The sequence below is a fragment of the Streptopelia decaocto genome (genome assembly GCF_964273445.1).
Source record: "Streptopelia decaocto genome assembly, chromosome: 3".
Classification (NCBI taxonomy): domain Eukaryota; kingdom Metazoa; phylum Chordata; class Aves; order Columbiformes; family Columbidae; genus Streptopelia; species Streptopelia decaocto.
The window spans coordinates 3,717,762-3,745,070 of NC_138656.1; the positions used below are offsets into that span (position 1 = coordinate 3,717,762).

General features: G+C 40.6%; 1 protein-coding gene and 1 long non-coding RNA gene across 6 annotated transcripts in view; one reads left to right on the forward strand and one right to left on the reverse strand.

Moving 5' to 3' along the window:
* XPO1 (exportin 1) overlaps positions 1–16,435 on the reverse strand; it is a 36,342-nt gene extending 19,907 nt beyond the window's left edge. The window contains exons 1-5 of one of the 5 annotated variants that reach the window (XM_082048254.1): positions 16,271–16,434; positions 15,859–15,882; positions 12,147–12,278; positions 8,266–8,367; positions 4,332–4,404 (exon numbers count right to left, since the gene is read on the reverse strand). In XM_082048254.1, the coding sequence (XP_081904380.1) occupies positions 4,332–4,404; positions 8,266–8,367; positions 12,147–12,272 (301 nt within the window). In that variant the 5' untranslated portion in view covers positions 12,273–12,278; positions 15,859–15,882; positions 16,271–16,434. Of the gene's footprint in view, positions 1–4,331; positions 4,405–6,988; positions 7,053–8,265; positions 8,368–12,146; positions 12,279–15,257; positions 15,277–15,858 lie in introns of those variants that run through there. The other 4 variants (XM_082048253.1, XM_082048252.1, XM_082048255.1 and 1 more) reach the window with 4 other exon arrangements.
* A 684-nt stretch (positions 16,436–17,119) lies between these two features.
* LOC309437994 overlaps positions 17,120–27,309 on the forward strand; it is a 32,800-nt gene continuing 22,610 nt past the window's right edge. Inside the window, exons 1-3 of the long non-coding RNA XR_014183702.1 lie at positions 17,120–17,757; positions 18,394–18,487; positions 20,344–20,446. This is a non-coding gene — a long non-coding RNA (uncharacterized lncRNA). The remainder of the gene's footprint in view (positions 17,758–18,393; positions 18,488–20,343; positions 20,447–27,309) is intronic.

Below are 27,309 nucleotides of genomic sequence, written 5' to 3' on the forward strand. Positions count from 1 at the left end.
TTTGCAACCAAAATTAGAATCTATCATCCTAAAGCCGAGCTGTCCCACCCAGGGACGTTTGTATGCATACACACGTATACTAAATTGTTTAAGTAGTCCCAAAATGTGGTGAAAATACCATCTTATTTCTAGTCTTAAGAAACAATGTGTTTCCATATTGTCCCACAAATCATCTTTCCCTACTAGTGGTAAACTTGATCAATCCATTACCTATTTGCTTCTCAAGAGAAAAAAACATCATGAAAATTCTTGAAGAAGGCATAACAGCTTTTCTTCCCCACCCACCCACTACAGAAGTCACATGCAGCTCATTCCCCTTTTATTACACAGAGAATCAAAAAACGCATCTTCATGAAGCAGGCCAGAAACCTCCATTAAAATATCTAATCACTGCACAGAAACATCTCATCTACAGCATCCTCCAATACATCAAAGCTTTATACTTAACTCCAGGACCTTCCTGTGAGCCACTAAACTGCATCTCTGAACACTTTTTTCTTTCCATTTCAAAATGAGAAAAGTTGTACAAGCAATTCAGGCTGCATAATGAAGAAGTGCTTATCCATTCCAACTCAAAACACTCCAGACAAGCTCACTCTGTTCACAGGAACAGAATTTCATTTCGCATTGCAGGATTAATGAAACGTATCACTGAACTGGAAGGCCAAGAAGCCTTTATTTCCAGGCAGGTTTTCACACTAAAAAAAAAAATACTACAGAGAGCACAACACTTCATTCAAATGACATTCTTTATACGTGTTATTAAACAATGAACTCTACAGAATATCAGAGTTGAAAGCAATTTAGCACCACCTCAACAAACTCAGATTTTTTTGTTTTTACTTGAGAATGACAGCACAATCCTCTGGAAATAAGCCATGTTCAGTACTGTATGGGATGTTCTGGAATATGCCCATCTGCCCTTCACTAAAGCTGCCCCCGTGAAGTTTGAATGAAAGCCACATTGCATCACTTGTGTATGTATATGAGCAAACCAAAGCATTCTCTTAAAAGCCAAATACATTATAACCCATTGCTATGGTCTAGAAACTAAACACGTCTGAAGGCTGAACATGCAGGTCAGGCACCTGATTTAACTAATTTTACCAGTTGTGTGTTCCATATATTCCACTTATGTCTAGATAGCCAGGTCAGCAATTGGTTCAAACTGCTAACTCCAAAAACTAACAAATCAAGAACAAGAAAAAGCAGAACAATCACACAAGTATTTTAGAAACGTAAATTGCTTTGCCCAATTCCTATTTTAGAGTTATGGGAAGATACAGATGAACTCTCCAAAAGTGCTTACAATCCTCAACCTTCAAAATCAGTGACACCTGAGGAGCAGAAAAACTTTTTACAAGGCACCAGGGCCAGAAAAGCTCAAGACTAAAAACTATTTTAAAACAAAAGTAAGTTCAAGAATGGAGTTTCAAGTCCAAAGAACACATCGGAAGGAAACTTTTTCCTACTTGCATTTGGAATTCTAAGGTGGAAGCTAAAACCTCCCAGCGTTCACACAGAAGTAATAACAAACCCCTGGCTAACCTCAAGGCCCAACAAGTCATTCTGATGTACAAATGGAGGTAAAGGTAGGAAGAAAAAAGAAAAGAAGGGGGTTGCAGTTCAGGCTCTGCAATTAATGACACTGTTTTATTTCTCCAAGAATTTTCAGGAAAGTTGTTTCAAAAACTGGTAATTTCACTGACAGATCAATTCAGGTCCGCTCCTCATCTCAACTCTTAAGCACTGCTACACGAGGAAAACAGTATTTTCTCAAACTGATTTAGTTTCATCTTAAGCAAAAGTTTTGTCAGCTGTACTTACTACATAAATCAAGTTAGACACATTAAGTGTTATCAAGTTAGAAACATTACGTGTTATGAAGACACAAGGTAGAATTACTGATTTATAACCTGCCTGAACTGCTTTGTTACTAATCATTACTTTGTATTGAGTTTCAGTTTCCTGCACCCCTATTGTACAAGTTACACTTCAAACAGGAAAATCCTCTCAGCTGAAGGGATGACTGCAGTCAGAACCAAGGGAGCCTCAATTTAACCAGTCTTCTTATCTCCCAGGTCATCAAACCACCTGACTGAGCTCTGGAGAAGTTCTTTCCTACCAGCCAGTCTCATCAGCCAAAAACAAAACAAAACCAAACCCAAAAAAACCCACCAGAACCACTGAGCAGATGGAAGTGGATTAGACATGAAGCACTCATTGTCTCTCCCACACCGAGGCCAAGATGGATGAAACACCATGGTACCCTAAACATATTTGGCTTCTCTTCTATTGATGTACAGGAGAAACCTGATGTGTAAAAGCCAACTGACTCAATTCCCCTAAACTGTGAGGATAAAAGTCAATTTTGCAGTTTCAGTTTGGCTCTGTGAAAAGGAAAATATTTCAAAAGGTTGAACTAAAGATACATATTTGTTAAGATGAAGGATTTTTCTTTTCCTCTGGAGTCTTCAGAAGTACAAGCGTCAGTAAAAATGAGAATATTTAGTTGATAGCACAACTACAGACGGTAACTTTATTTTGCATTGTAACGTATTGAGCTACAGTTACTGTATCAGCAATCAGTCAAACAGCACTACCATGCCTGCAAACAGCCAAGTAACAAAAATCTGCAACACCAACTCCGATACATCAGTTCCACAATTCATTTAAGTCGTGTATTCAGCATTGCCTTGGCATCTCAAGAACAGATGAGATACCATGACCCAAGCACAACTAGCATCCTACCACTGTTTCTTATCTATTCTGTGCATTAAGAATGTATTTTTAAGACTTATAATTACTGAATTATTCTGTATTTTACACTTTTCAGTTCCAAACTATGAAGTCAGCTGTGACACCACCTATTCTGCTACACCTCGCTTACCAGTGGGCAGTACTAAGCCAAGTAACTACTTAAAACTGCTGACTCTTTTCTTCCTGATTTGCTCCTACAGCCAAAAACTTTAAAACAACTTCCCAACGCTGCAACTAACTGCTCATAGTAAGGAATGTAACAAGACGTAAGTTGAGATACACTAGTTCTTAGAAGCACACAGAAGGGTGCTCCCTTTTCTTGAAAGGACAGAATTGTGTCTAAGCCTTAGTTGAAGCTCTTCCTTCAGAAGCCTGCAACTCTGTTCCCAACAGAATGAACGTGAAACCTTACTTCCACTTTCAAGAATAGCTATCTGTCAGTCTAGAAGTGGAAAGAGTAGGAGTAAAAGGTGATCAAAATTATCACAAAAATGTGGAAGTCTCCCTCTACACATTTGTTTCCATCACCGTCTACAATTACATTTTAATTAATATCGTTTCAGAACCCGAGCACTGGCAGTAAAAATTTAAAGCACATCTTAGCACTGCTAATAAAAGCTCACAGCAGAACACAGAAATCTGGAATAACTTTAATGAGTTCTAAAACCAGCTTTTAGTAAAAAGCCAAGTATAGAATGGTGACAACATCCACTGTCAAGAATTTATAGTAGTTGTAATTAATGTCTTAAAGTTCAAGTTATCATGGCTTGACAGAGAGCACTAACCCTGTACCACAAAGGTATCTCCATATACTATAGCCAACGTCTACAATTCAACACACATCACAAGCTGTAAGGGAGGGGAAAAGAAACAAAACCAGAACACAGCTTTTCTTTAAGTATTTCCAGATTCTTTGCAATGACAAAAGACTGCGGTTTGCCCTACACTGCACTTCCAGTTACAGCAATCTGGCTGCATATACGCTTACATGAATTAAAAGCAGACTTTATAATATCTCACTGCCTAAAAGAATCAATGATCATTAATGGGTAAGACTACGCATTTACTTAGTGTTTCTACTTTAAAATAGTTCTCACTGCTTACAATTTCAAAAAAAGTCACATAGATCTATACGTGCTAACAGATGGACCAGAGTTTACCAGAAAATGGACAGCATACTGGTGGGGCTACATAAGCAGTTCAGACAGGCTGAGAAGAGCCTCCTGTGCCAAGTATAGAGCATCAAAGCCAGGAGGTACCTTCAGAACCTGCCTAGGGTTAGACCTCTTCAGATAAGCTTGGTCTGTAAGTCAGTACAATGCTTAAGTGATGATGTTTCACACCTTCGACCTTCCCGTGACATTTACAGCATTTCAGGTGCTCACCGTGGCTATCACAAAAGGGAAAGACAGGGAGGGTTTCATCATCCAGAAAAGCCCCGATGGTCTTACCAGATGACAGAAAGTTACTAGCCTGATTGTATTTGAAGCTGAAAATTACTTACATGGGGAATGACAGTCTAAACCTCAGGTAATACACAAAGTTAGGAGAAGACAAAAATCCCTCCCTACCTTCACACTGGTTCCTTGGAAGAATCTTCCATCTTGTTTTTATCACATTTTCCAAGATTTGCAGTCCATAATACTGAAATTGGAGAAGAACAAAATGTGAGTATGTTACTGCAGGACTATCTAAATTGCAGGAATCTCATTCAAACAGACATTCACACTTAATATCTAAGACTTCAAGATTATTAAACTAACAACTTTTTAAAATATGTCTATTCACCCATTTACTGAGGTTTCATGCATTTTTTTCCTTGTTTTATTCTTCACTATACTAAGTCCTGCTGTTTGATCATGCTCACACCAGGAGGGGAAAAAGAAAAAATAATAATGAAAAGCCCTCTGGCAGACAATTTTGGCTATTTGGAGAAGAGAAAGTAGCAGCCAGATATGAATTTGCATCATAAATGACTGCTCATATGTTCAAGGATTAACACAACCAGGCTCCTAAAATATTTAGCAGCTTGGATGGTCTCAAGCTTCCTATCGTTCCTCTAAGAGCTGAAAAAAAATTGTCTTAGCATCACATGTCCTGACACTGACACTTTCTAAAGAAAGTATTTCCCAAACTTCACTGGTGTGTTACTTTAGGAACAGCAAGACAACCCACAGGTTTATTTAATTTCAATACCCACCCCAATATGGCAGCTATTTCTACTATTTAAAGATGAACTTTTGTGCTCAGTCAAAGAATAATAAAAATGTGAATAAGCTCTTGGAAACCCTTTTACCTTTCAGGAATTACTTCCTATGTTCTCACCCAAAACTGTAACACTTGCAAAGTAATCAGTAAAACCCGTCCCCCTGCCCATTTGTCCCTACTGTCAACTCACAGTAACAGGGAAAGAAGTTTGTGATGATACAACTGAAGAACTTTAATACATAAAACCCCATTAGCATGAATAGACAGCAGAGAAAAGAGGACAAGGAGTTTTGTGTTTACTTTATCTGCAGTGGATTAGGAAGGAAAAAAAATATCACATCAATGCCTGAAAGGTAAACCCAAGTTTTCACAGTTAAAAGTTTGGCTGAGAATAAGAGTTCCTCTTTAAAATGGTTAGTTGTTACACAAAGTAGGATCATTAGCATTTCGACCAAAGGGATCATATAAACTTCGGTTTAATTAAAAAACACAATGTAGACTGTCCCAAACTACATTGTATTAAAATATGATTTTTGCTGTTCTCATCTTAACATAACCTACATCCTTTTGCTTCTCTATCCAATCTCAGTTCCCACCATCTTCACATGTACATCCTGCATTTGCAAAATATTCTGTCACCTTCCAAAATCTTGGGTACCAAGAAAAATTATGCATTAACAGAAAAGTTGGCAGGGTATTATTTTCTCCATGGTCAGCAGCAAAAGTTTATCAACTAGATCCTAATCTGTAACTCTACTCAATTATTTAACATAAAAGCTAAACGAAATCAAGGGAACATTCATGAAGGAAAATGTATGAAAATCTTCTTAAGCAAAATGCTTTACCTCACAGGAAGTTATTTCAGCCACTGCTATAGATTTACAGACACTGTCTGCAACTGATCCAGGCTCCCAGTACAAAACATCCTTAACAAAAGCTTCTAACAATGTTTTGAGGTATGAACACTGACATCAGACAGTGCTAACTTTGCTGATGCAGATCTAAACTCTAGTTAAATTTCTAGATTCTACAGGCACATGTATTGATAGCCCTTTCAGATAACAGCTAACTAAAAGTGTCTGTTTTCCTTCCAAACTTTTTCCTAAAGTCAACTTCTTTAGCTTTTAAGACCAGAATGCCAAGCCTAGTTTCCTTTTACAAAAGCACTAGATGACCACACGAAACTTAAATGAAAATCCTGACCCCCCCCACATAGGATTTCCTCTGAGTCAAAGAAAAGGACAGTCACCTCTAGGAATCTACCACACCTATCCCTCATTATCTGCTCAAATATCTACTTCAGATCCACATACCTTAAACTGCAAAGAGGTTCATGCTGTCCAGGTTTATACTCAATCTTTCATACCTATGTGACTTCAATTCTGCTCTCTGCTATCATCTTGTTCACCTCTTCCTCAGTCCTAACAATATCCATTTCTTTCCTAACGCTCACACATTAAATGAAATGGCAGCAGTAATAAAATAACTGTACACAATCTTCACCTATACATCCTTCTTGCCATTCCATGTCTGAAGGCTTCATCAGCCTGACTAAATACTCTGCAAGGGGCTTTTTGTGGCTTTTAAGCTTCATTTGATTTGATGGTCCTAAGTTTTGGTATTTCCCTGGCAAGATACACCAAGCCCCCAAAAAAGTCACTGTTACGTGTTTTACCACTTAAACTATTAGAAGTGTACACGTCAATCAACTATTGCAACAGTACACGGAACACATTTAAACTGCGTTTAAAACAGAAATCTTTCAAAATTAATTTGCTTTTGGTTTGCTTATTTCTAATTGTCTAATTCACTGTCCAGTTATGAAGATGAGGGACAGGTAACAGCAAAGACTGGGGGAAAAAAAAAAAAAAAAAAAAGCATGAAATGATCCCTATGGTAGAAATTTCTATGGAACCCTTATCACTTAATTCTATGCACCGAATCCCTTTCCCTCCCACCTCCCAAGAAACAAAAACAATTGATGAACAGAATTCAGTTAAAGGGAATCAAAAGGGTAGACCTTGTGGAGGCCTGCCGTCAAAGCCTAGCTGTGTCAGTTGCACAGGAAGACACCCCTTTTCTTCCTATTACAAGCAATCAACATAATGGAACATTATGATTAATATCAGGTAGTGTTAACAGCTTTAATTAAAGAAAAAATATGATTGCATAAAAGCCAAATGTCATAGGGCATAAATTTAGCACCAAATCATTTGCAATTTATGTAAATTGAAGAATTCTTTACCTGTTGCTTTCTTTCTGTTCCTCTAATCATCTCATTTTTCACAAGACAAATTTGAGTTTTTAAAAATACTGTTGATAAATCAACTTAAACATTAGTAACGTCTGTCAGTATAAAAAGCAAAGTTTACCAGGCAAGCAAACAGGCAAACACTGTTACTTAAAGGTTAGCACTTTGAGGAAGTTCTTTAAACTGTTTTCCCCTACACTTCAGAGAGCAGTGAAAAAAAAATAGAACTGTTTCACGAATACCACCTGATTTCAGAAACTGTCCAAACACGATTATTTTCTGTTCGAACACAGCGTGTATCAAGCAGAAAAACATGCATGTCGGTTATTTGGGATAATAATCAAACTTAAGACAGTGAAAACACATTTCGATCAACTTTTAGGCTCAAACTTCAGAAGTCTTAGGTAAAGCATTTAAAATTGTAGAAAAATCTGAATGCTGCCCCTTTTAGTCTCTAACCATGATGGATGGCTTTAAAACAGCAGTACAAAGCAAATGTGTTCTGCATATTAGTAAAGACTAATCTCATACTACAAGGAGTTTGGGGTGTTTAACTTTCACTGATTGCTCAAAATCTTGGCCTAATAAGGTTTCTATTTCATCTGTAACACACCTAGGGACAAATTCTCTCCTCAGTTACGTGCACATGGCTCTCATTATGATCAAAAACAGCCAAGCACTTACCCAAGGACAAAATGTGGCTCTAGGAGACTTTTCATTACTCAGATTCTGTCTACAGACACACACCAATCTCAGGAACTGACATTATGTTTGTATGTATCTTGAAGAAAAAGCCCTGTATTTCCAGTTTAGTTCTTCCTTTTTTTTTTTTTTAAAGGATAAAGAAACTCTTGTCAATGTAAAAGGAGGTTTAAATATCTTCTCCATTTACAGTTCCTGTTTAAAGCCAGCTTTTGGAACAGGACAATTAAAAAAAAAAAGTGGTTTGATTCAAGAAAGTCTATGGCTAAAAATGAGATACCTTCCTCAAAGTTTATGAATGGAAGAAAGAGGAAAACCAAATAAGTAAAAGTTAATTTGCTTACTTTGGTATTCATGTTCTGAGAGAACTCCAAAATAGTATCAACTCTTGTCCACGCATCAGGATGTTCTTTTAAGTGGGTCAAGACTTCCTGTGCCATTCTTTGCTAAAAGCAAGTTTGACAAAATAAAGTATTAGTATTAGATTATTTAAGAAAGCATACACAGTCAGTGAAGATATTAATATGTAATGTCTTTTAATCACTTATCCAAGAATTAGGCAGAGCTCAATTAGGAGCAACAAGTCCCATAAGTCTCCTTCTGTGTGAGAGTTAAAGTTCAGTAACAACCCAAATTCAAAAAAAAGCATTTGATGCAAGACAATCATCTACTTACCTCCACTCCTGCATACTGCATGATTCATCTAGACCAGCAGAGAACATGCAAGAACAGCACACAGTATAGGGAAAACATAGCAGGGAATGACATTTTATCCCATTCAGGAAACTCATCTAGACAAAATTTTATTCGAGGGCACCCAAACTTTCTAGTTCTACTGGAAGCATCCATTTAAAACACAAGCTTTAAGGAGAAATATATCATGCTGCAAAGTTTTTGATGTAGGAACTGTTGATTTTATTTTGAAGCAGCATAGAGCAGAGCATTAGAGGTCTAAAATCCCTCCTTCTGGGGAATCCCTGGAGATATCTAACAGCTTGCAAAACAACAATAAAAACTGATTGAGGGGGGAGGAAGGGAGTTGGTCATGCTAATGGTTTGTTCTTCCTTGGCACTGGCATTACCACTTATTGTACTAGATACTATGGTTTCAGCAACTTGCAAAACCTCATCTGAAGCAATTGAACACTGAATTCATTTTTGCTATCCTTTTCAAAAGCCTGGATGTCCATAAGCAGTTTTTTTAGGGAGCCAAATGATGTTAGCTATTTTCAAAAATGCAGTGACAAATCTTGCTGCAAGTTATATCACCTACAAGCATCAGACACTATCTTACCAACAAGATGAACATTTTATATCACAATTAATATAACTCAGTTAATGCTTTCACTGCACAGTAGAACCAATTCAATGGAATTACAAAGCAGCTGGAGTTTTACTATTGGATTAACTTCAACAGTTAGAACTTACTACAGCCATGCAGATCTCTAGTCTGCTAGAAGCACACACTTGAGCTAATAATCAGCTGGTATAAGAAAACATGTAATATATTTTTATATATATATATAAATAAAATGCAAGAAACAGATACATTGGGTATGGGATTTACCAAACTAAAATGGAAAGCTAAAGCTCTATAAAGCAAGGATGTCTAAAATATCTGTAAAATACTGAGATTTCCACTTAATGTAGTTCAGCATAGTGGAGCAATTCCCAGTCTGATACTGACTGTGACTAGCAAGTAAGTCTCTGTAGATTTGGTATGGAGCAGTACCGCACAAATATTCCTTTTATGTCCAAAGGCAGTACAACCATATTCTCATGACCTCAGAGATGGGGGGGGGAACAACAACAACAAAACCAACCCACAAACAAACAAAAGAAAAACACAGAACAAAACTCACCACACAAACCAACCACCAACAGCAGTTTTGATACAGTTTAGTTCAAGCAGGAAAGAAAAGCTGTATTACTTCCAGGTTCAGCCTAGCTATGTTTTTATACAGGCTGCCTCAGTGCTTCTAATACTGGTGACATATCACAGGATCAAATCTCAACACCAACAAAATAGCCTTTCCCAAGCACTGAAAAGTTTGCTGTGATACACAATACCTCCTTTTCTAAATATCAACTCCTGTCGTTCCATAGAAACAGTATAAATTTAATGGTAATGCTTAACCAAGATCGAAGCCTCACTAGGTTGTTACTACCAAAAAGAAAATCAGGTACATATAACCCTTCTGAACATGTGAAGGTCTAACATGCCAATGGAATTAAGAGTCTGGGATGAGTACAAGTAAACATCTACGAGTTGTCTGAAGTCTCCTTAGTCTCATTGGACTGAGGTGGGTTTGGGGGTATTCCTTTTTTTCAGAGAAGTATACCAGAAAAACAAACAAAAACCACCACACCACAACAACAAAGTAAAAGTCTGGGACAGAAAAGAGCTTCTTTCTTGCCTAATATACATCGGCAGATAAGAGTTTTGCAAACAGAGATAAGAATTAAGCAGAAGGAAGGGACAGGTGAATCTGAAGGCAAGTTCAGCATGGGCCATCCAGGCTGCATTCTACACTTTTCTCCACATTATCCTCATCTATACCAGGCAAAACCAGTGTTAATCTCCCAGGCAAACCACTGTTATTCTCCAAATTTTAATATTTCGTTTCCTCAGCTTCTATTATTCCTGTCACCCTTTAAGTCATGATTCGAGCTGTCAGACTCCACAGAGAAGCTTTTTTTCCCGTGGGATCTTCTGAACTCCTTAGAAGGGGTAAGAGCTTGCAGACTCACTGAAATGTATCTCCACCTTGGAAATGTCATAAAACAGCAAGCCGAATTTTCATTACAGTGACACATATTAGTCCATGTGTTTATAATAGGTTTATATCATAATTCACTTTTGCCAGTTAAGCACCACCTCTTGAATTTTAGCTTCTTATTGCAATAGTTTTCTGAATACCAGAGACTATATGCAGCTGGTTTAAGTGAAGCAACTTCTCACAATACCAGAACAATGGCAATTTGATCACTGTACTTAATGTTAATCCTCTGGTCTCCCTATAAACCTTCCCAACTTTTTAAACTCCCTGCAAACCAGACAATACTATAAGCAGTGCCTGTTTTGCAAGACAGTACCGTAAACAAACATATCACTTATAAAACAAGCACTCAGAAGTGCATACTTTTAAGGCAGAAGCTACAAGCAGTCTTCTGTAATACAATCATGCAAAAAACTACAGCTAGTAACTATTAGAATTTAGGAAACTCAAAATGCAAATATTTCAAAAACCAGCAAACTATTTCAGAACCTGTGGGAATTCACATTAGTAAGCCTTATAAAAGCTTTCTTTTTTAAGAGAGATACACAAAACCAGCATATGAAAATATACTAGAACAGTTGGAAGGAACAGAAAAGCATCAGCTACTTTGTTTCATTTTAATTCATTTCTTATTGTTGTGCAAGAATATCTTAGTAAGAGATGCCTGACACAAACTCCCAATGTATTAAGCACGAACAATTAAAATTTGCCAGAAGAGGAACTATGCCAACACCCTTGTAGCAATACTTGCTTTCAACATGTCTTATTTCCAAAGTAGCTCAAGAACTAGATAAAAGCAATACAAGATTCACTTTCAAGACAATATAGGCAAACACACAAATGCACATAATCCCCAAATTTAAACTTCAGACTTCACAATTTGCACTAAGTCCATAGAAAAGTGCCCCAAGAACCTGTGCAGACCAACAGTAACAGTGAAAAAACACCAGACACAGGAAAGGTCAAACTCTTCTCTTATAAAGAAGCATATAACACATATTTAAGTACAAATACAGTAATAACATAATTAGGATTTTCCTTTTTAAATAGTCCTTCAGCGAAGCCAACGTTAAATTTACGGCTTCACAATCCTGTTCGTGATAATAAATAACAAGTAACTCGGACCTTCCTGAAGAGCTAAGTCAGAGAAGGCAAGCTGTAAGCACAAGTGCCCTCCTCACCAAACTGTACTTGCTCACACCTTTCACCAGCAGAAGGCATGCTAGAAATGAGCACACACTAAACTAATAGTTTTCTAAATGTCATTTCCATGTTCATTACATTAATCTGCCTTCAAACCACAGCACGTGAATTACCAGTAACATCCCAGTGACTAGCACAGTAAATTCACTAATATTACTGATGTTTATTCAAGTGAATTACGTTTGTTCAACTGATTTAAGGTTAAACATGGTCAATAAACGTACATTATAAGTCCATATTACCTGAGCTCCTTCTCCATGGTACAAGCAGTTCACCACATTGTCCAAGAGATTGATATCCAGTTTCTGGTTAAAATCCAGCAGCTGACGAGCTGCATGGTCTGCTAACATTGTCATAATTGCTGGCATAGATTACTGCAAAATAAATTAAAAAATTAAATTAATAAAAAATTACTATTAGATATAGTTGCAAAGCAAGTGCTTCAACTTAAGCATCTCACTTGAATAAGATGAGCTATGTTAGCAGTACCAGATGACACTGCGTACAACAGTCCTTCAATTGTTGAACAAGTAGCAGGACAAACTCTTTCTGAAAAATTCACACATCACTACCCCAATTAAATACATTTCCAGGGTCTTCAGCAGGCGTAACACACAGTAACAGCCTGACTAGTCAATGGGCTGTATTATTCAGCAAGCTAAAACTTATTACAAACCAGGTATCAACCCCTACCAGACTCCAAACATGTGTAAACCACTAAAGTTTGCTTGAAAGTTGGTAGAAAGACCTGGTACAATAACAACCAAAATCCATACTAGCAATCTCAGTTGAATTTTGGGTTTCTGAGGCCAACGTGAACATTTAGAAGAACAGTTCTAAAAGCTTTTAAACAATTGGTTATGGAAGTGAAATGTGATCTGCATACATGCTAAGAAATTAGCCAGAGGGCTTTTTTCAAATACTTGGGAAAAAAAAAAAAACTTACAAGTTAAGTTCATACAGGTAAAAAATTATCACTGAAAGTAAGAATGTTGACTGTTTGAAGGCACTTTGAGAGAACGAAATAAAGGGGCAGTTAAGTCAGGAGGTTACTCCATGTACTACATTAGATGACTTCAAACTGAAATGGAATTGTACTGGAGGTTTGAGGTCCCATAAACCCAGAAACACGTGCATTAACTGTTTGTCCTGGACACAGCAGCCTCGATATTATGCAGAGGAAGTCAGGTGGGGTGTGTGTGACTGTGGGTATAAGATGCTTACCAGCCAGAGACTGCTACAGGACAAAGGCAACCACAAAACGCAAGAAAATAAGCCAGGAGGCACAGAACTGTGGATAGTAGATCACACTCCACCCTTTTCACACCACCCCAATGTTGGAAGCATCTGATGGAGATTTTTTGCCCTCTTTTCACAGTCACTGGCAACTGTAACAAACATTTCCTACCCTCCCCTCTCCATCAGCTCTCTGCCATTCACCTTCCTTTTCAGAATCTTCTGTAAAGCTACAAATTCCACATGAAACTGCCCACTTGAGAAATAGCCAGAAGTCTGGACAACTGCAAGAGTACTCAAAAAGTTACACTAAAGCTACTAGCATACTCAGAAAGACAAAACCTGAAACTCTTCCAGAAACAGCCCCCACATGCCCAGCCAACCTCTTCTTTAGAGTTAGCTAGAAATCAGACCTGCTCTTACTGAATAACTTAATGTGCAAGTAAGAATTTCTTTTATGCCTTACGTATTTAAGTCATGCTCAAAAGAGCAAGACAAACCTGTGCCTCAACCCAAGCAATTACTAAGTGAAAGTCCTATAGCAGAATGCAGACAAGGATAATCTTTTGTTTAGAAATGCGTATCTGCAAGTAGCGTCAAGAATTTCTTTTACCTCTACGCAGAAAATATTAACTTCAAAACTCAAACATTGTAATTGTATTTTGAAGTTAAAAACCTCACTTAGTACTGCTACACTAACAATCATTTTGAGGGCTCCATCTCAACATTCAGTCTTGGTACATCTACCTGGAAAAACAGAAGGAAATAACTATCAAGTAGAAACCAAAATAAATTAACACGAACTATCTACACCTGTCCTTTCCCTCCTCAACTCCTGAAGTTTTCAAAATTGCAATGTTAAGTATGGAAGCAAGAGGAAAAGACAGCAGGGATGGCTGATTTCATTATTTTGGCTCAGGAGGACACTTGAAAATTTCACCTCACAGAGGGGCAGCGCTACTAGAAGGAAATTGCACCAATTAATACGCTCCGCAGCACAGAGCGGTGAATGCTCCCAGGCACACCCCTTTTTGTTCACATCTGGCCTCCGTGGCTCAACTGCGAGCTGGGAAAGCGGTTTTCAAACTACAATATGCACGGTAAATGAGTTGTTCCTCAGGTAGGGCCATTCATTTCAGATTTAAGCCTCTTTCGGTGGTTTTTACGCAGCCCTATCAGCACAAACGAGGAGCCACGTGACCACGAGAAGTTATTAACCACATGGAAGCAGAAAGGAAATGTTTTGAATAGGGCCCTTTGCCACTCCCAGCATTATCTTCAAAATGACCTACCCACTCGCAAACTGAAATACAGAAATGGCGGCTTTGTGGTCAATACCAACGCGATTTCCTACCACTAACAATGAACCCACATGAAGCCTACAATATTTGGTTTATGATACTCCTATACTTTTTCCCTGCATCATGCCTGAACCCCACAACAGGTTTAAACTTCAGCTGTAAGAACCATCGGTAATTAAATCTTCAACGCTGACAATAAATGGGGAAATAAAAACAATAAAAGAAAAAGTTTAAAAATGAAAATCTGAACTACAACATAGCAAGAATCTGACATCTACCGAAGGTCAAAAGAACTGCATTTACAGCACTGTTTACATAGTCATCCCAACTCCCGATGACCCTAGACCTTTCAGTTTTAACACAACAGTCAGTTTAGGATGATATACTCGATTCATTTAAGCACGTAGTGCACGGGAATAACAAATTTTATTTGTAGAAAATGAACCCTAGAGTGGCTTTATCCCGGCTACTTAGCGCTCATTGGGGTCAACGACTGAAAAATAAAAGCCCACCCTGGGAGAGCGGCTCTGCCCCATTCCTAAGCATGCAATTCCGCTACCGAACGCAAGTGAATTGCCGCCCCACTACCCTCTGCCAGCGAATTAGTTGCATCACTTGTAAATTCCTCCAGCTGCACGACATGAAACGGAGCGCATCGCAAATTCGCAATGAAACCATCCCCTCCCCTCGCTCCTTTCCACACGCGTGCCTGCGGACAAGATTAAATAACACAAACATCGCCCCGGCACCCTCGGAGCGGTCTTTTTCGGCACGGCCGCGCCCGACACGGAGCCTTTTCCCCCCGGAATAACTCACACCCGCCCAGCGCCGAGGCCTTTCCCCCGCTCCCGCCGCAAGGCCGCTGCTTCCCCCGCCGGGGCTCGGGAGGGGAGCGCGGGCTGGGCGGGGGGCGGCGGGGCGGCCGGGGCCCTGCGGAGCGCGGCGGCCCCGCGGCGGCGCAGCCCCTCCCTCCTCCGCCCTCCCTCGCTGGGCTCCAGCCCTGCGCTCTATACAGGGGCCCCCCACGTGATCCAGGCGGACGTTTCAATACTGCTGCACAGACACACAGAAAATATTTCTGGAAACTTCCACTCCTAATAATTTACAGATTATGTCCCTAGTTTTTGCCCGTGCCCGATCCCACACCCCCCCTTCCCCCTCAGCCTCCTAACGAGGGGCAGGCCCAGCAGCGGCCCCCCGGGCCCCCTTCCCCGCAGCATCCGCGGCGGCTCCAGCCAGGCCCAGGATGCCCGTGCCCCGAACCCGCCTGCAACACACCCCCCCGCCCCGGGGGCTTCTCCCCGGAGCCCATCACGCTTCTCCTTCCACAGCCAAGACTTGGCGCCCTCGGCCGTATCCTCCCGAGCACTCCCCCTTTGCCCCCCTCATGGCGACAAACCCCCGAGGTCACACTCACCTGGGTGTTTCTTACAGCTTCTTCCTTCAAAAAGTAGGGGTGGGTGAGCGAAGTTTCTAACCACACGCCAAAAAAAAAAAAAAAGACACCAAAAATAACCCTCCCCCCTCAAAAAAAAAAAAATAAAAACACCCGAAGGGGGGGAAAAGTCTAGCGCAGCCCCCTCCCTGCCGGGTACGTGCGGCCGCTGCTCCGCTGCCCGCACTGTCCCTGGCAAGCGTGCCCCGGCCTCACCGCACCGGGCTGGAGCCTGCGGGCGCTCCCCTCGGCGCAACGGCTCCGCGCCCTCCTTCCCCTCAGCCGCGGCGACGGGCCGCGCTTCCCTCCTCTCGCTTGTGGGGGGAACGGGGAGCGGCGCGGGGCTCCGGCCTCCCCAGGCTCTCGGCAGCGGCGCGGGGGGGGAAACTTCTACCTTCCTCGTGGCCCTGCTGCCCCCGCTCCGCCTGGCGGGGCCCTGGCGCTCTCTGCCGCGTCGCCGAGTGTCCAGGCCCGGGCCCGTGCGGGTGGGTCTCTCGCTACTCCTGTGGCTGCCGCCCTCCCCTCGGCCTGGCGGGCGCTCAGTTCATCCCCATTCCCACCCCCCCCGAGGCTCGCACTAAACTTCGCCCCCTCAGCTGCGCCGGCGGCTCCCCCCGCGGGCTCCCCTACGAGCAGGTCGCGCACACGGCGGCGGAGGCAGCGGTGGCGGCGGGGACTGAGCGCGGCGCGTCTCCCCCTCCTAATGCCACAGACTCGGAACCGGCTCAAACCGGTTCAGACTGGGAGATTCCATCTCGGTTTAGTTTTCAGCCCATGGCGCCGCGGAGCGTTTGGAAACCTCGGGCCTCCGCCCAGCCGCCGCTCCTATTGGTCCCGAGCCATGCCGCCGCGCAAGTGGCCTCCGCGCTTATTGGCTGGGAGGACTGTCCATCAGCTCCGCGCCTCGGAGGGGCGGAGGCACCGAGCGGCTGCGGGGGGGGGATACGATAGAGGGGATCCGCCCCCTCTCCCGTGGCGTTTTGCGTGCGGCGCGGGGCGGGCCGCTACTGTCTGATAGGCTGAGCCGAACTGTCACTCAAAGGCGGGCCCGCCCTCAGTTCGCAAACCGCGGGCGTAGGTACTGCCGCGCTTTGGTTGGCTGGCGGCTCGGCGTGACGCGCGTGTCTGAGCGCGCGCAGGGGCGGGGCTGTGGCGGCGCGCGGGCGGCAGCGGCCGTTGGGAGCCGGGGGCTCGTGCCTGAAGGGGAATGGCGGGCGGGAGCTGGTTGTGAGGCCAAGGACGGTTCGCCCGCTTGGGAGGGCTTGAGGCGCTCTCCTAGCGGTGTCCCGTACCCCCTGAGGTGTTGTCTCCGTGGGGGTGCAGCAATGAGGTGGTGGGGGAGTAGTCGAGGGGGCCGTGTGTGAGGGGGCTGTGTGATAATGGCGGCCTTACCTTACGGGCGTGCTCAGGGGTGGTCAGGGAGGTGAGTGCTGAGCGCATGGACAAGGCGCTGGTTTGGTGTCCCGAGGCTCAATGCTCTGCTGTAAAGAGCGGGTAAGAGGAGCAATGGTGAGCAGTGGGTGCCCCTTACCCAGGTGGTTTGCTTCCCTCCACCAAGGCCTGTGCAGGCTGGAAGGGTGATGTGTGTCCCCCTCCTCTATGGTCCCTGTATCCATGGGGTATCCAGGTTGCTGCAGCAGCTGTGTTCCTCAGTCTCTCACAGCTGCCTTCTAAGCTGTGTTTCAGACAAGGCTGGTTTGCCCACAGATAAGAGAAATCTTGAATTGTGTGAGGAATGCTCGCCTACCAGATGTGAATGGGGATGAGCCCAGGGTGATCTGACAGGCATGTCGGTGGTGACGCAAACCCAACAGGTTATGGTTGTGTGTCTCATCTCTAACTGGAGGAGCAGAAGGATATGCTTACCATTATGCAGTGAAGGTAACTCAGTACCTGCGTGTGGATTTCTTCAAAACCTTGTCTCCTCTTTGAAATACAGCCATAGAAAACTTGTAAAAATTATTAACTTCTGTGAGGATGATAATGCTATGAAGCGTTTAAGTATCTTTTTAGAACAAAGTTTGCAGTTTTCATCACCTAGTGTGAAGTAAAAGTTTCCCGTTGATTATAGTTTTGTGGCAGTGATACACTGTCATTTAAATGTGTTATAGAAAGGATACTTTTGTTTTGCAGAACACCATGTGCTCTTGGCGGTATCCAAAGGAATCTTGCTCTGTAGCACTGTGAGGTGGTGTTCACCTGTGTGTATGGGAGGGATGCTTATGCTTAAGCCCTTTTGCACAGTTAAAGAAGGAAAAAAAGTGCTCTTGTGTGTGTGTCCAGCTTGAGACTTCAAAAACCAGTGTGTCCTTTCAGAAATGCTGGCTTTCAGTCACAAAATCAAAGCCTTTTTACATTGTCCTAATCTCTTGCCTGAACTGAAAAACTAAGCCTGCAGTTATTTTTGAGAGTTATTTTTTAGTTATTTTGGGCAAAATGTTCACTTTTCTGGGATTTTTAAGAGGGGAGGGTGTTGTTTGGGTGTTCTGAGGTTGTTGTTTTTTTTTTTTGTTTCAGAGTGCAAGAACAGTCAAGATCTGCAAATCCTAGTACTGGTCTTCTGGAAAGGTCCTGCCAAACTACTTGAGAGTATTCAGTGGGATCCATAGAAGTTATTTTTTTTATATCAGTATCGTTGGCCAAACTACTTACACTGTAAGCTATAGCAACCTGTAAAATAAAATGGCACTCACATAAATTAATAGACTAGTTTAACAAGAACAATCCCTTTGAATCCTGATTGAGTTATTTAAAATGAATGTCACAAAAATGAATTGGAAAATGGAGATGGAAAGTAACATCTGTGTTCTTCTATCGACATGTATAATTTCTTTATCAGTTATGGTTATAAATGGTCTGTCCTGGTAGTTGTCTGAGCTCCCGGCATGTGAAATATAAGCCTCTCAATTACTGTTTTTCATCTGGAGGCTCTAAGAAACTTTTTCTTGAACTTACTGGGATGAGTTCTCCATGGCTTTGTTAAAAATTTGTAGCAGAACTGAATGGAGTGAGTATAGAAAGAAATACTGTGCCATGGCATGCTTGGGATAATAATTACCGGGGTGAGACACGATTTGGAAGGGAGAAAAAAATAATCTGGAAAAGGGATTTGGAATCATTGTAGAAGCTATGAATGCTAGCATATAGTTTTCAATAACATTAGAATTATTAGTTCAAGCTGTGTAAATCTTCCTTATTTTTCTACTTTCTTATTATTCTTTAAGTTTTTTTTTTCTCTTGAGTTTTTCTACATGAGTGTTGAAGTTTTATCAGAGAACATTGGTAACCTTATCAGAACAATTTATTCTCTACAGCTGGAGTAACTTTCATTTCATTCTAGGTGATAGCTATGTATATAATATTTTGAGTACTTGCTGGCAATAGCTTAAAGCTTACCTTTAAATAAAGCATCATGCTTCTTTAAAAATCAATTAGCTTCTACAGAAGAGTTTAGGGTGTTGGTAGGTTGGAGTGGAAGCGAACTCATTCAACAGGTTTATTCACACTGGGAGCTTGCTCCATCATGTTAAATGGGCTAAGCTACTAGCTCTACTATACTCCCTGAAATTGACATTGCAAAGTACATGCAGTAGTTCAGAATTGATCTGAAGAATGAAAGAATGAAAAATGAAAAATAACCTCAGAAGGTTATTTTTCCCCAGTCTATTTGTTTCTTTAGCTGAGGCTGCTTTTGAGACCACAGCCCAAAAAAGGAGGACATTTTAGATAATAAATACTAGATATTGAGCAGTGATGTGTTCCTATGTTAACAGGCACTTCCCCACCGGTATAGAGTCACCAAAGAGAAGGTCTGTCTAAATCAATAAATGGATGTTTAACCTAAAAACGTCGGGCTCCTTCTATATAGGAAAATTAGCTTCAGTAGAGTTGCTTTCCCTGATGTTAATACTGTAGGACATAGGGCATGATCACACAGAAAGTCTCAGGTAATATAAATAAAGGTCACTGCTAAGTTACTATTGGGGTGAAGCTTGTATCTTAGCAGAAAGGAATTTGACAGTCAGGGACTGTGCTGTTCCTACTAAATCATAGAAAGGAAATATAATTGTATATTTTTCAAGTCTTTTGTTAGCTTTCCACCTTTACAGATAGTGTGCGTTCAGCTCTGAAACTACTGGATTGTGCCCAAAATCTGTATTTCTCCCTGTGATTTTTGTCATCCGTTCCTTCTGTGAAATGTAACATTTTAAGGTTAAGCTTCTGTACCGATCACCAGAAGATTTCTAGCAGCATGCAAATCATTACATACTTCAATAAATAATTGCATGTACTTACCTTCTTCTCATAACTATAGTTCTCGACTGCCTTACGAGTTCTAAAAGTGCAGTGGGGATTCCAGTTCCTCGATCTTCATTTTGTGGGTTTGTCTTATGTGGTTTCTTTACATACAGTTCTGGGGTGGCTAGGGAAATAACGCTTATATTCAAATACACATTTCTGTTTCAGGCAGAAGCTGAGGAGGTGCAAGACTCTGTGATACCAAATCAGGTCCTGCGTGATGTGTTACTGGATAAATGGCCATGTAGCCGTGCCACCAGGATAGTCCCAGGTCAGCTGGAGGGGTGGAGGTGGGAGGAGGTGTGATGGAAAGTTGTGTATCATCTGAGCTCACCTTAGGTCAAGAAGGTGTTTGGAGTTGTTTTGTGACCCATGTCAAAATGGCAGAACTAATCCTGGTGTCTCTGTAGTTAGTAAGTTCACAAATTGTAAATTATTTTGCTCTTTATAAATGGGAACTGTGATACTTCTTTTTTTTGTTGCTTACAAGCAATGGTTGTCTTAAAGCCGTCACAACAGGGGGCTGCTTGTTTGTGTTGGTTTTTTTCTTTCTTTTTTTTTTTTTTCTTCCTGTACTTAATTCACAGGTCAAATGTCTTGGGGAAATTTTTGCAGCATTTAAGGATTTGAAGAGCTGGAATATGAACACTCGTTTTTTTGTCATGCATAAAAATAACTGCATCCTGTAACATCTCTGTCACGATGGTAACAAAGTGCTTTGTTTAACTCGCCTTGTTTATCTTGCTCTGATGGGTTGGCTTCTGTAAGAATTAATGGATCTGTAGTTTTTGCACTGTGACTTATAATTGAAAATAGCATTGTAGTTGATGGGATTTAATTAGAAAGTGATTAAAATAGCATGGATACACATAGCAAATAGAATGGATACACATAGCAAGCTGTTGATGGGTTAAAAACAGGGCTGTAACTCTAGCTCTTAGAATAAACAGTCTCTATGTATGTTTTGATGTTCTAGCTAGCCCTGGTGTTCAAAACAAACCATGTAAGAGACCAAAAAGATTCTTTTTTAACTCCTTCAGCTTGTCTGGAAGGTTCACTTCTGGTTTTTTGTTTTGCCTTTTTGGGGGGGTGGGAGGGAGAACAGGAGGAAAGTGTTAAAATCCTTGAAACTGTTTTGTTAAATGGAATGTTAAATATGCCTGTTTAAAACAGAAGAGTAGATGCAGCTTTTCTTATTTTCATTACCTGTTAGTAATGCACCAGAATGAAATCTGCTTTTAATAAATTGCAATAGTAACAAACACAACAGGGCTTAGTTTTTCAAGTTATTTTACTAAGTCCTGTGCTTGAGTAGGGGGATATTTCCTAGCTCTCCTGTAGTAGGAAGCAGGATCACTAGCTCTGCTTATCTCAGTTAACATACTTTAATCTTATTTAGAAATGGCCTTCCTATCTTTATGCAAGGTGTGGCTGAACGTGCTGTAGTGTGAGAAAAGAGAATACTTGTCTCATCTCTCTCCTGTAAGGAGTTGAGTAAAGGCTGGTTCAGAATCTGAGGGCAGTCATGTAAAAAACAGCTGTTTTAACAGGATGAGTGTATCCAGATCTCAACTTTTCTGACACACATACTATCAGTAGTTGTTGTAAGCTTACGCTTGCTGTTTTGTTACTGCTGTTCTCTCTTTGTTGGCTCCTTTATTAGATGTTCAGTCTGGTATTTAGGCCTTGCTGAAATCAATAGGAAAATTTGCTTGGGTTTCAGGTCAACAGTGTGCCCTGGTTGTGATAAAGCTAACTGCACACTAGGCTATATCAACAGGAGTGTAACCAGGAGATCAAGTGAAGTGATTATTTGTCTCTACTTGATGCTCATTTGCTGCATGAGGAACACTATGCCTGGTTTTTGGTCCATCAGTACAAGAAAGAGATGGAAAACTGTGCGAGGCCAGCTACCGGGATGGAGGAGAGACTGAGGGAGCTGGGCTTTTTCAGCCCAGAAAAGAGAGGGGTGAGGGGCGACCTACTAGCAGCCCCCAGTACCTAAATTGAGTTTACAGGGGTGAGCCTTATTGGGAGCAGGGCAGGACAACAAGTGACCATAGGCATAAATGGAAGTGGGAGGCTCCCACGGGAGATAAGGAGGCTGTTTTTCACTGTGAATGCAATTAAGCACAACGGTGCCACAAGCAACTTGATCTGAATTTGGTGTTGATCCTATGGTGAGTGGGAGATTGGACCAGAGATTTCCTAAGGTCCCTTCCGGCCTGAGTGGTTTGAAAAAACTTGAAATTCTGTAGTAGTGTATATATTTTTTCATTAATGTTTTTGTATGTGAACATGTTGCTTACTCTGGTCCCTTTGAACACAGTTTAACTCCTGATGTGATCAACTTAGTCTCTTTTGATATACATCACTAATTTTTATTTTAATAAATACTGTCAGGAATATTATGTGGCCTATGAAATACAGGCTGAAACTATGAGTTGTCTTGTACCCCACTACTACATATTGTATGATGGAGCCGTATTGGAGGAGTGTTTACACATCTAATATATTGATCTTTCACATTCATTCAAACCTTTGTTACTTTTTAGTCTCTGAAATTTGGGTGCTCTGAGCTGATTCTTTTTTGAAGTGTGTATGAATGTATGCCAGTATCACTGACACTACTCCTTAGGCAGAGGAAGAAGTATATAACATAAAATGAAGCTGGAAATTAATAAGTATATTTAGCTGTAGTTTTCCTTTGCAAAAGGAAAACTGAAAAGTGTGTGGACAGAATCCCACGTGATATCCTACAACCATCACTTTAGAGAATTTAGGCAGCTCTTTTCTACCTTTTCAGAGGAAATCTTAGCTTTCCATGAAAACCATGAACCCAAGTGAGTGGAAAGTATATGGCAGAATTAAGAAAATGTTGTTTGTCATCTGTTCTTCACAAGGGCCCTACATCTTGTGCTAGTTATTCTATTTTGAATGCTTGTCTAATCCCTGCACATACTGTTCATGGATCATGGGATGGGCCACTGTAGTCTGAGATTGTCACAAAATAAAGATGATGTGGATGGGCAAGTAGTGTTTACTAGCTTTCACCCTGAAGCTAGAGAGCTGTGTAGTGCTCTTCCTTCCTTTTATCTGTTATGCAAATATTTTTTTTCACTATTGAAAGCTTTTGTGGATTTTTAAGCACCCATTCTGCCAACTTTCTGTAGCAGTTTAGCACATCTTCTTTAGCCGCTGTTAACTTGTCTCCATCGGCTTTTCAGAAGCTGGACCATTTCCTTCAGTGGTGTAGGTGTGCACCTAGGAAAGCTGATGTTCTGAAAGCAGGAGTCGTCATATAAATAAGAGAAAAACATCAAGTAGTTGTTGTAATTTCTTTACTGGATGAAGTAGGATTAGTAAACAGAAAGACCGGGGAAGGGAGAAAAATACAGCTAAGGGAAATAAGGCAAAGGAAAAGAGGAGGCAGGTGTTGAGTGAGGCTGAAATGAAGGGAATGAAGCATTCAGAGGAAATTGCCAGCTGTAAATTTCCAAGGATGTCTGGGCAACACACAACTAAACCAATCTGTTAACGTCAGGAGTGTCATTGTAAGCAGCTTCAGCCTCTGCCGCATTCTCGAGTGAAGGTCCTTTCCTCAAACCATTCATTTGTGGGGGGTGTGCAATGACTGCAGAGTTTTTACTTTACTGTGCAGTGTCTGTTGCAAAAGCTTCCTCCTGAAAGCAGGGAAGGATGCCTTGTAGTTGCCACTTTCTCGTGCAGCTGTCCAGCTTAGGTCTAGGATTGTTGACGTGATAAGGCCAGAAAATAAGTTTGGCTAGTGAAAGGAATGTAGAGGGCTTGTTCTGTCCTTACACTCTTATTTCATGTCATTCTAGAAATGGCAGAACTAATCCTGCCCAAGCATCCCTTTTCTCATTGAGCATCTGCTGTTGTTTTATGGTTTTTTTTTCTTTTGGGAGAGCTTCTAATGTACATATTTATTCTTCAGTGACTTTTGTTTGACTGTACCTTTACTGTCTGAGTTTGGCCAAACTAACTTTGCATTTAGTTTAATTCTTGTACAGAAGAAAGGAACTCCTCTGTTTTGATGAATGTCCCAGATCAATGATTTCAGAGAGGCTGTAGTGAGAATATTAACAGCATTTGCAGATGGTCTTGAGTTAGGTGTTACAAACACCGAGTAGGAAGAAAATACAACATAATCTAAAAATCTTGGAAACAGGAAGTTGAATATAACTGGAGAGGAAAAATGTAAACTGATGTGTCCCTGGAAAAAATTAGAAGCTCAGTACAAGGGAGAATTTGGAAAATAGTAATAGCTGAGGGAGAAAACCGAGAGTAAATTAGATATGCCTTTGCTCAGCAACAGGCCAAAGGAAAGGACAATGTAATTAGGGAGTATCTGTGGGCATCACTTTGAATAGCAGCAGGGTAGTGGCTGCCTTAGAGTAATTCTGAGACCACTCATAGAATATCGTAGCTAAGCGGGGGTATATTGTTATCAGTATGTTGTAAACAGATGGGCACAATTTCACAGATGATCAGTAATTAACACTTAGGAAGAGAGAGTAAAGGTATAAAATATCTATATCATGGCTGAGGAAAAAACAGATGGGGACATATTCATCAATAAACTTCCTAAAGCTGTGAACTGTAAATGTTATTGGTAAAGATTTGAAGATCATTAAAATAGCTGTGAATTAAACTTTAAACTGTAAAGTAACTTTTCACAGTATGTAGAAATCCATGAAAAATAGATTCTGAGAAGGAACCAAACAAAACGCTAGGAAAAAATGTTGTATATATATTACAAGGAAGAAATTCTCCATCTGCAGTCTTTTTAAGATATCATCTCTGCGGTGTTTCACTGATAATGGAATTCTTTGGCTAGCCAAATCTTTCTTGCCATATTTGTGTGAATAGTGCTGATGCGAGAATGTGGTCAGAAGGCAAAGGGAAAGATAAGAAACTTTACCCCCTTCCCACAGTCAAGTCCTTCAAATAAGAGAGTCTACAAAATTTTTACTGAAAGCCTTTCAAATGGAGCTCAGTATGTGAATATGAGTGAATAGAGTGAGATAGAGTGCAAAGGGAATATTTATATATAGTAATACTAACTTAAATAAATCTTTATCTCAATCATCTAAGTTCTTCAAGAACTACTAAACTGTAATAGAAGCCATGTTATAATTTCTTGTGGGGAGGTGAACCCAAAGTTTTCACCTTTCTGTTAAACCAGATCTGGTAAGGTTGGAAACATGCACTAGTTCTAAAAGCAAGGGGTTTTTTGCTTATCCGCTTTTGATATTATTTCTTAACCTTGTTTTTTTGGTCTAACCTATTGCAACTTTTAAAGCACCTTAAGGTTTACAGAAAGTTAATAGGGTTTGCATTCTAAAATAAAAATCAAACTGTAAAGGTGTTTCAGGAATCTGGGATAAAATAGTCCATAGTGTTCAGTGGTCAATGTCATTGGCTTAGACTATTGGTTCCACTCAATAAACTTTTCACAATATTAAAATTGTTACTTAAGTCCACTTTCTATTTAGAGTGCAACTGCTAATACTTAATTGTGATAACATATTGGTTTGGGGTATGACCTGCTCTTGTATAGTATTTTTAACTTTTGAGACAATGATCTTTTCTCTCTTAACAACTAAAATAACTTCAGATTGCAATTTAGGAATAGATACACCAAAGATGATTGTTATGTCTTCAATAAATTCTTGGTATTATTATTTACAAGACTGGTGAAGCTCTGTATCCTCTCTATGATTTCAGTGGATATACGATAGGTTTGCCAGCCTTTGCTTGGAAACTACAGAGCTTTACACTGTTTTTTTCAGTGCTTAAAGGCTGCATAATACTGATTTTCATCTAGGCTAATCTTTTTTGCAGTTATCTCTACTCCTCCGATTTGACCATACATGTCTTTTGGTCATTAATCTGATTTAAATTCCCCATAGAGAGGAAGGGATATCTCAAAAAAAACCACTTTATATCCACAGATAACAGTAACACCCCTTCTGGAACAACAGTCAGTCTCTTGCATTCTTCTGGAACTGGGATTGTGGATCACAGAACATGAATGTGGGAATAATAATGCAACTGTGGTAAATGTTGCTTTAATAATAATCCATAGATTTTGTGACTGCAAAATTCATAAACACGTCAGCATCAGGATAAAATACAGGTTATACCTCCAAGTGAGACTGCTATTTAGCTTTGATTTATCTCAGTCCGGTCATTGCATTGTAACTGAGTCTAAATTCTAAACTGCCCCTAGGCAGTTCCACGTGTTTTTAACGCATTATCTTTACCTTCCATAATATCATACATACAACTTGGCTATCCTATGTCAGGATGCTTTCCTGTTCTATATTGAATAGCCTGTGAAATTATATTCCCCAGGACTGTAGTTCCAAAACCAGTTTGTTGAGCTTGCTTGTTGTGGAAATCAAGCCAGTGATTTTTTTTAATGTTGAAAAAAGAGTAGAAAGAGGAAACAAGTAGAAACTGAATTGCTATTTAGGCTCTTCTTAGAGACAGGATACTAAGAAAAAATTGCAGGAAAGTGCAGCTTTCAGTTTTAGGCAAATAACACTGTGCTGAAGTGAAAGCTCTGACATTCTTCACAAGTTCTTTGAAGATCAGCTTGTGGCTTCCTAAGTATATCTGCTCTAAATGATTAATGTTTAAGCAATCTTGATCCTTTTTCCCTTGTGAGAATCATCTGGACAGCTTTTAGGAGCATCCCTGCAATCTCTGTTTCTATGTGTACCAATAAGCAATTTATTTTGCAGGTTTAATAGAATGAGAAATTTGTCATCCCAGACTAAAAAGGAGACAGAGCAGGATCATCCTACTGCAAAGCAAGTGGAAGTGGTGTGGGTCTGAGACTGCTGGAAATTTCCTGCTCTAAATGAACAGCAGGTTGTAGGGTGTTAGTGCCCCAGTCGGTGAACAATTACCTGTGGTAATATCTAATGACCAGGTACATCTCTGCAAGAAGGAAAAGACACGAAGTTTGGCAAGCAAAAGCTTGCCATTGGTTTAGGGTAATCTGTGGAGAGTTCATGTCCTTCAAAGAATAAATTAGAAGGAGACACTGTGTGAAGCTTGTGCTGTGTGTGGTTAGCGATACTAGAACAGAAAGTGCCGCAC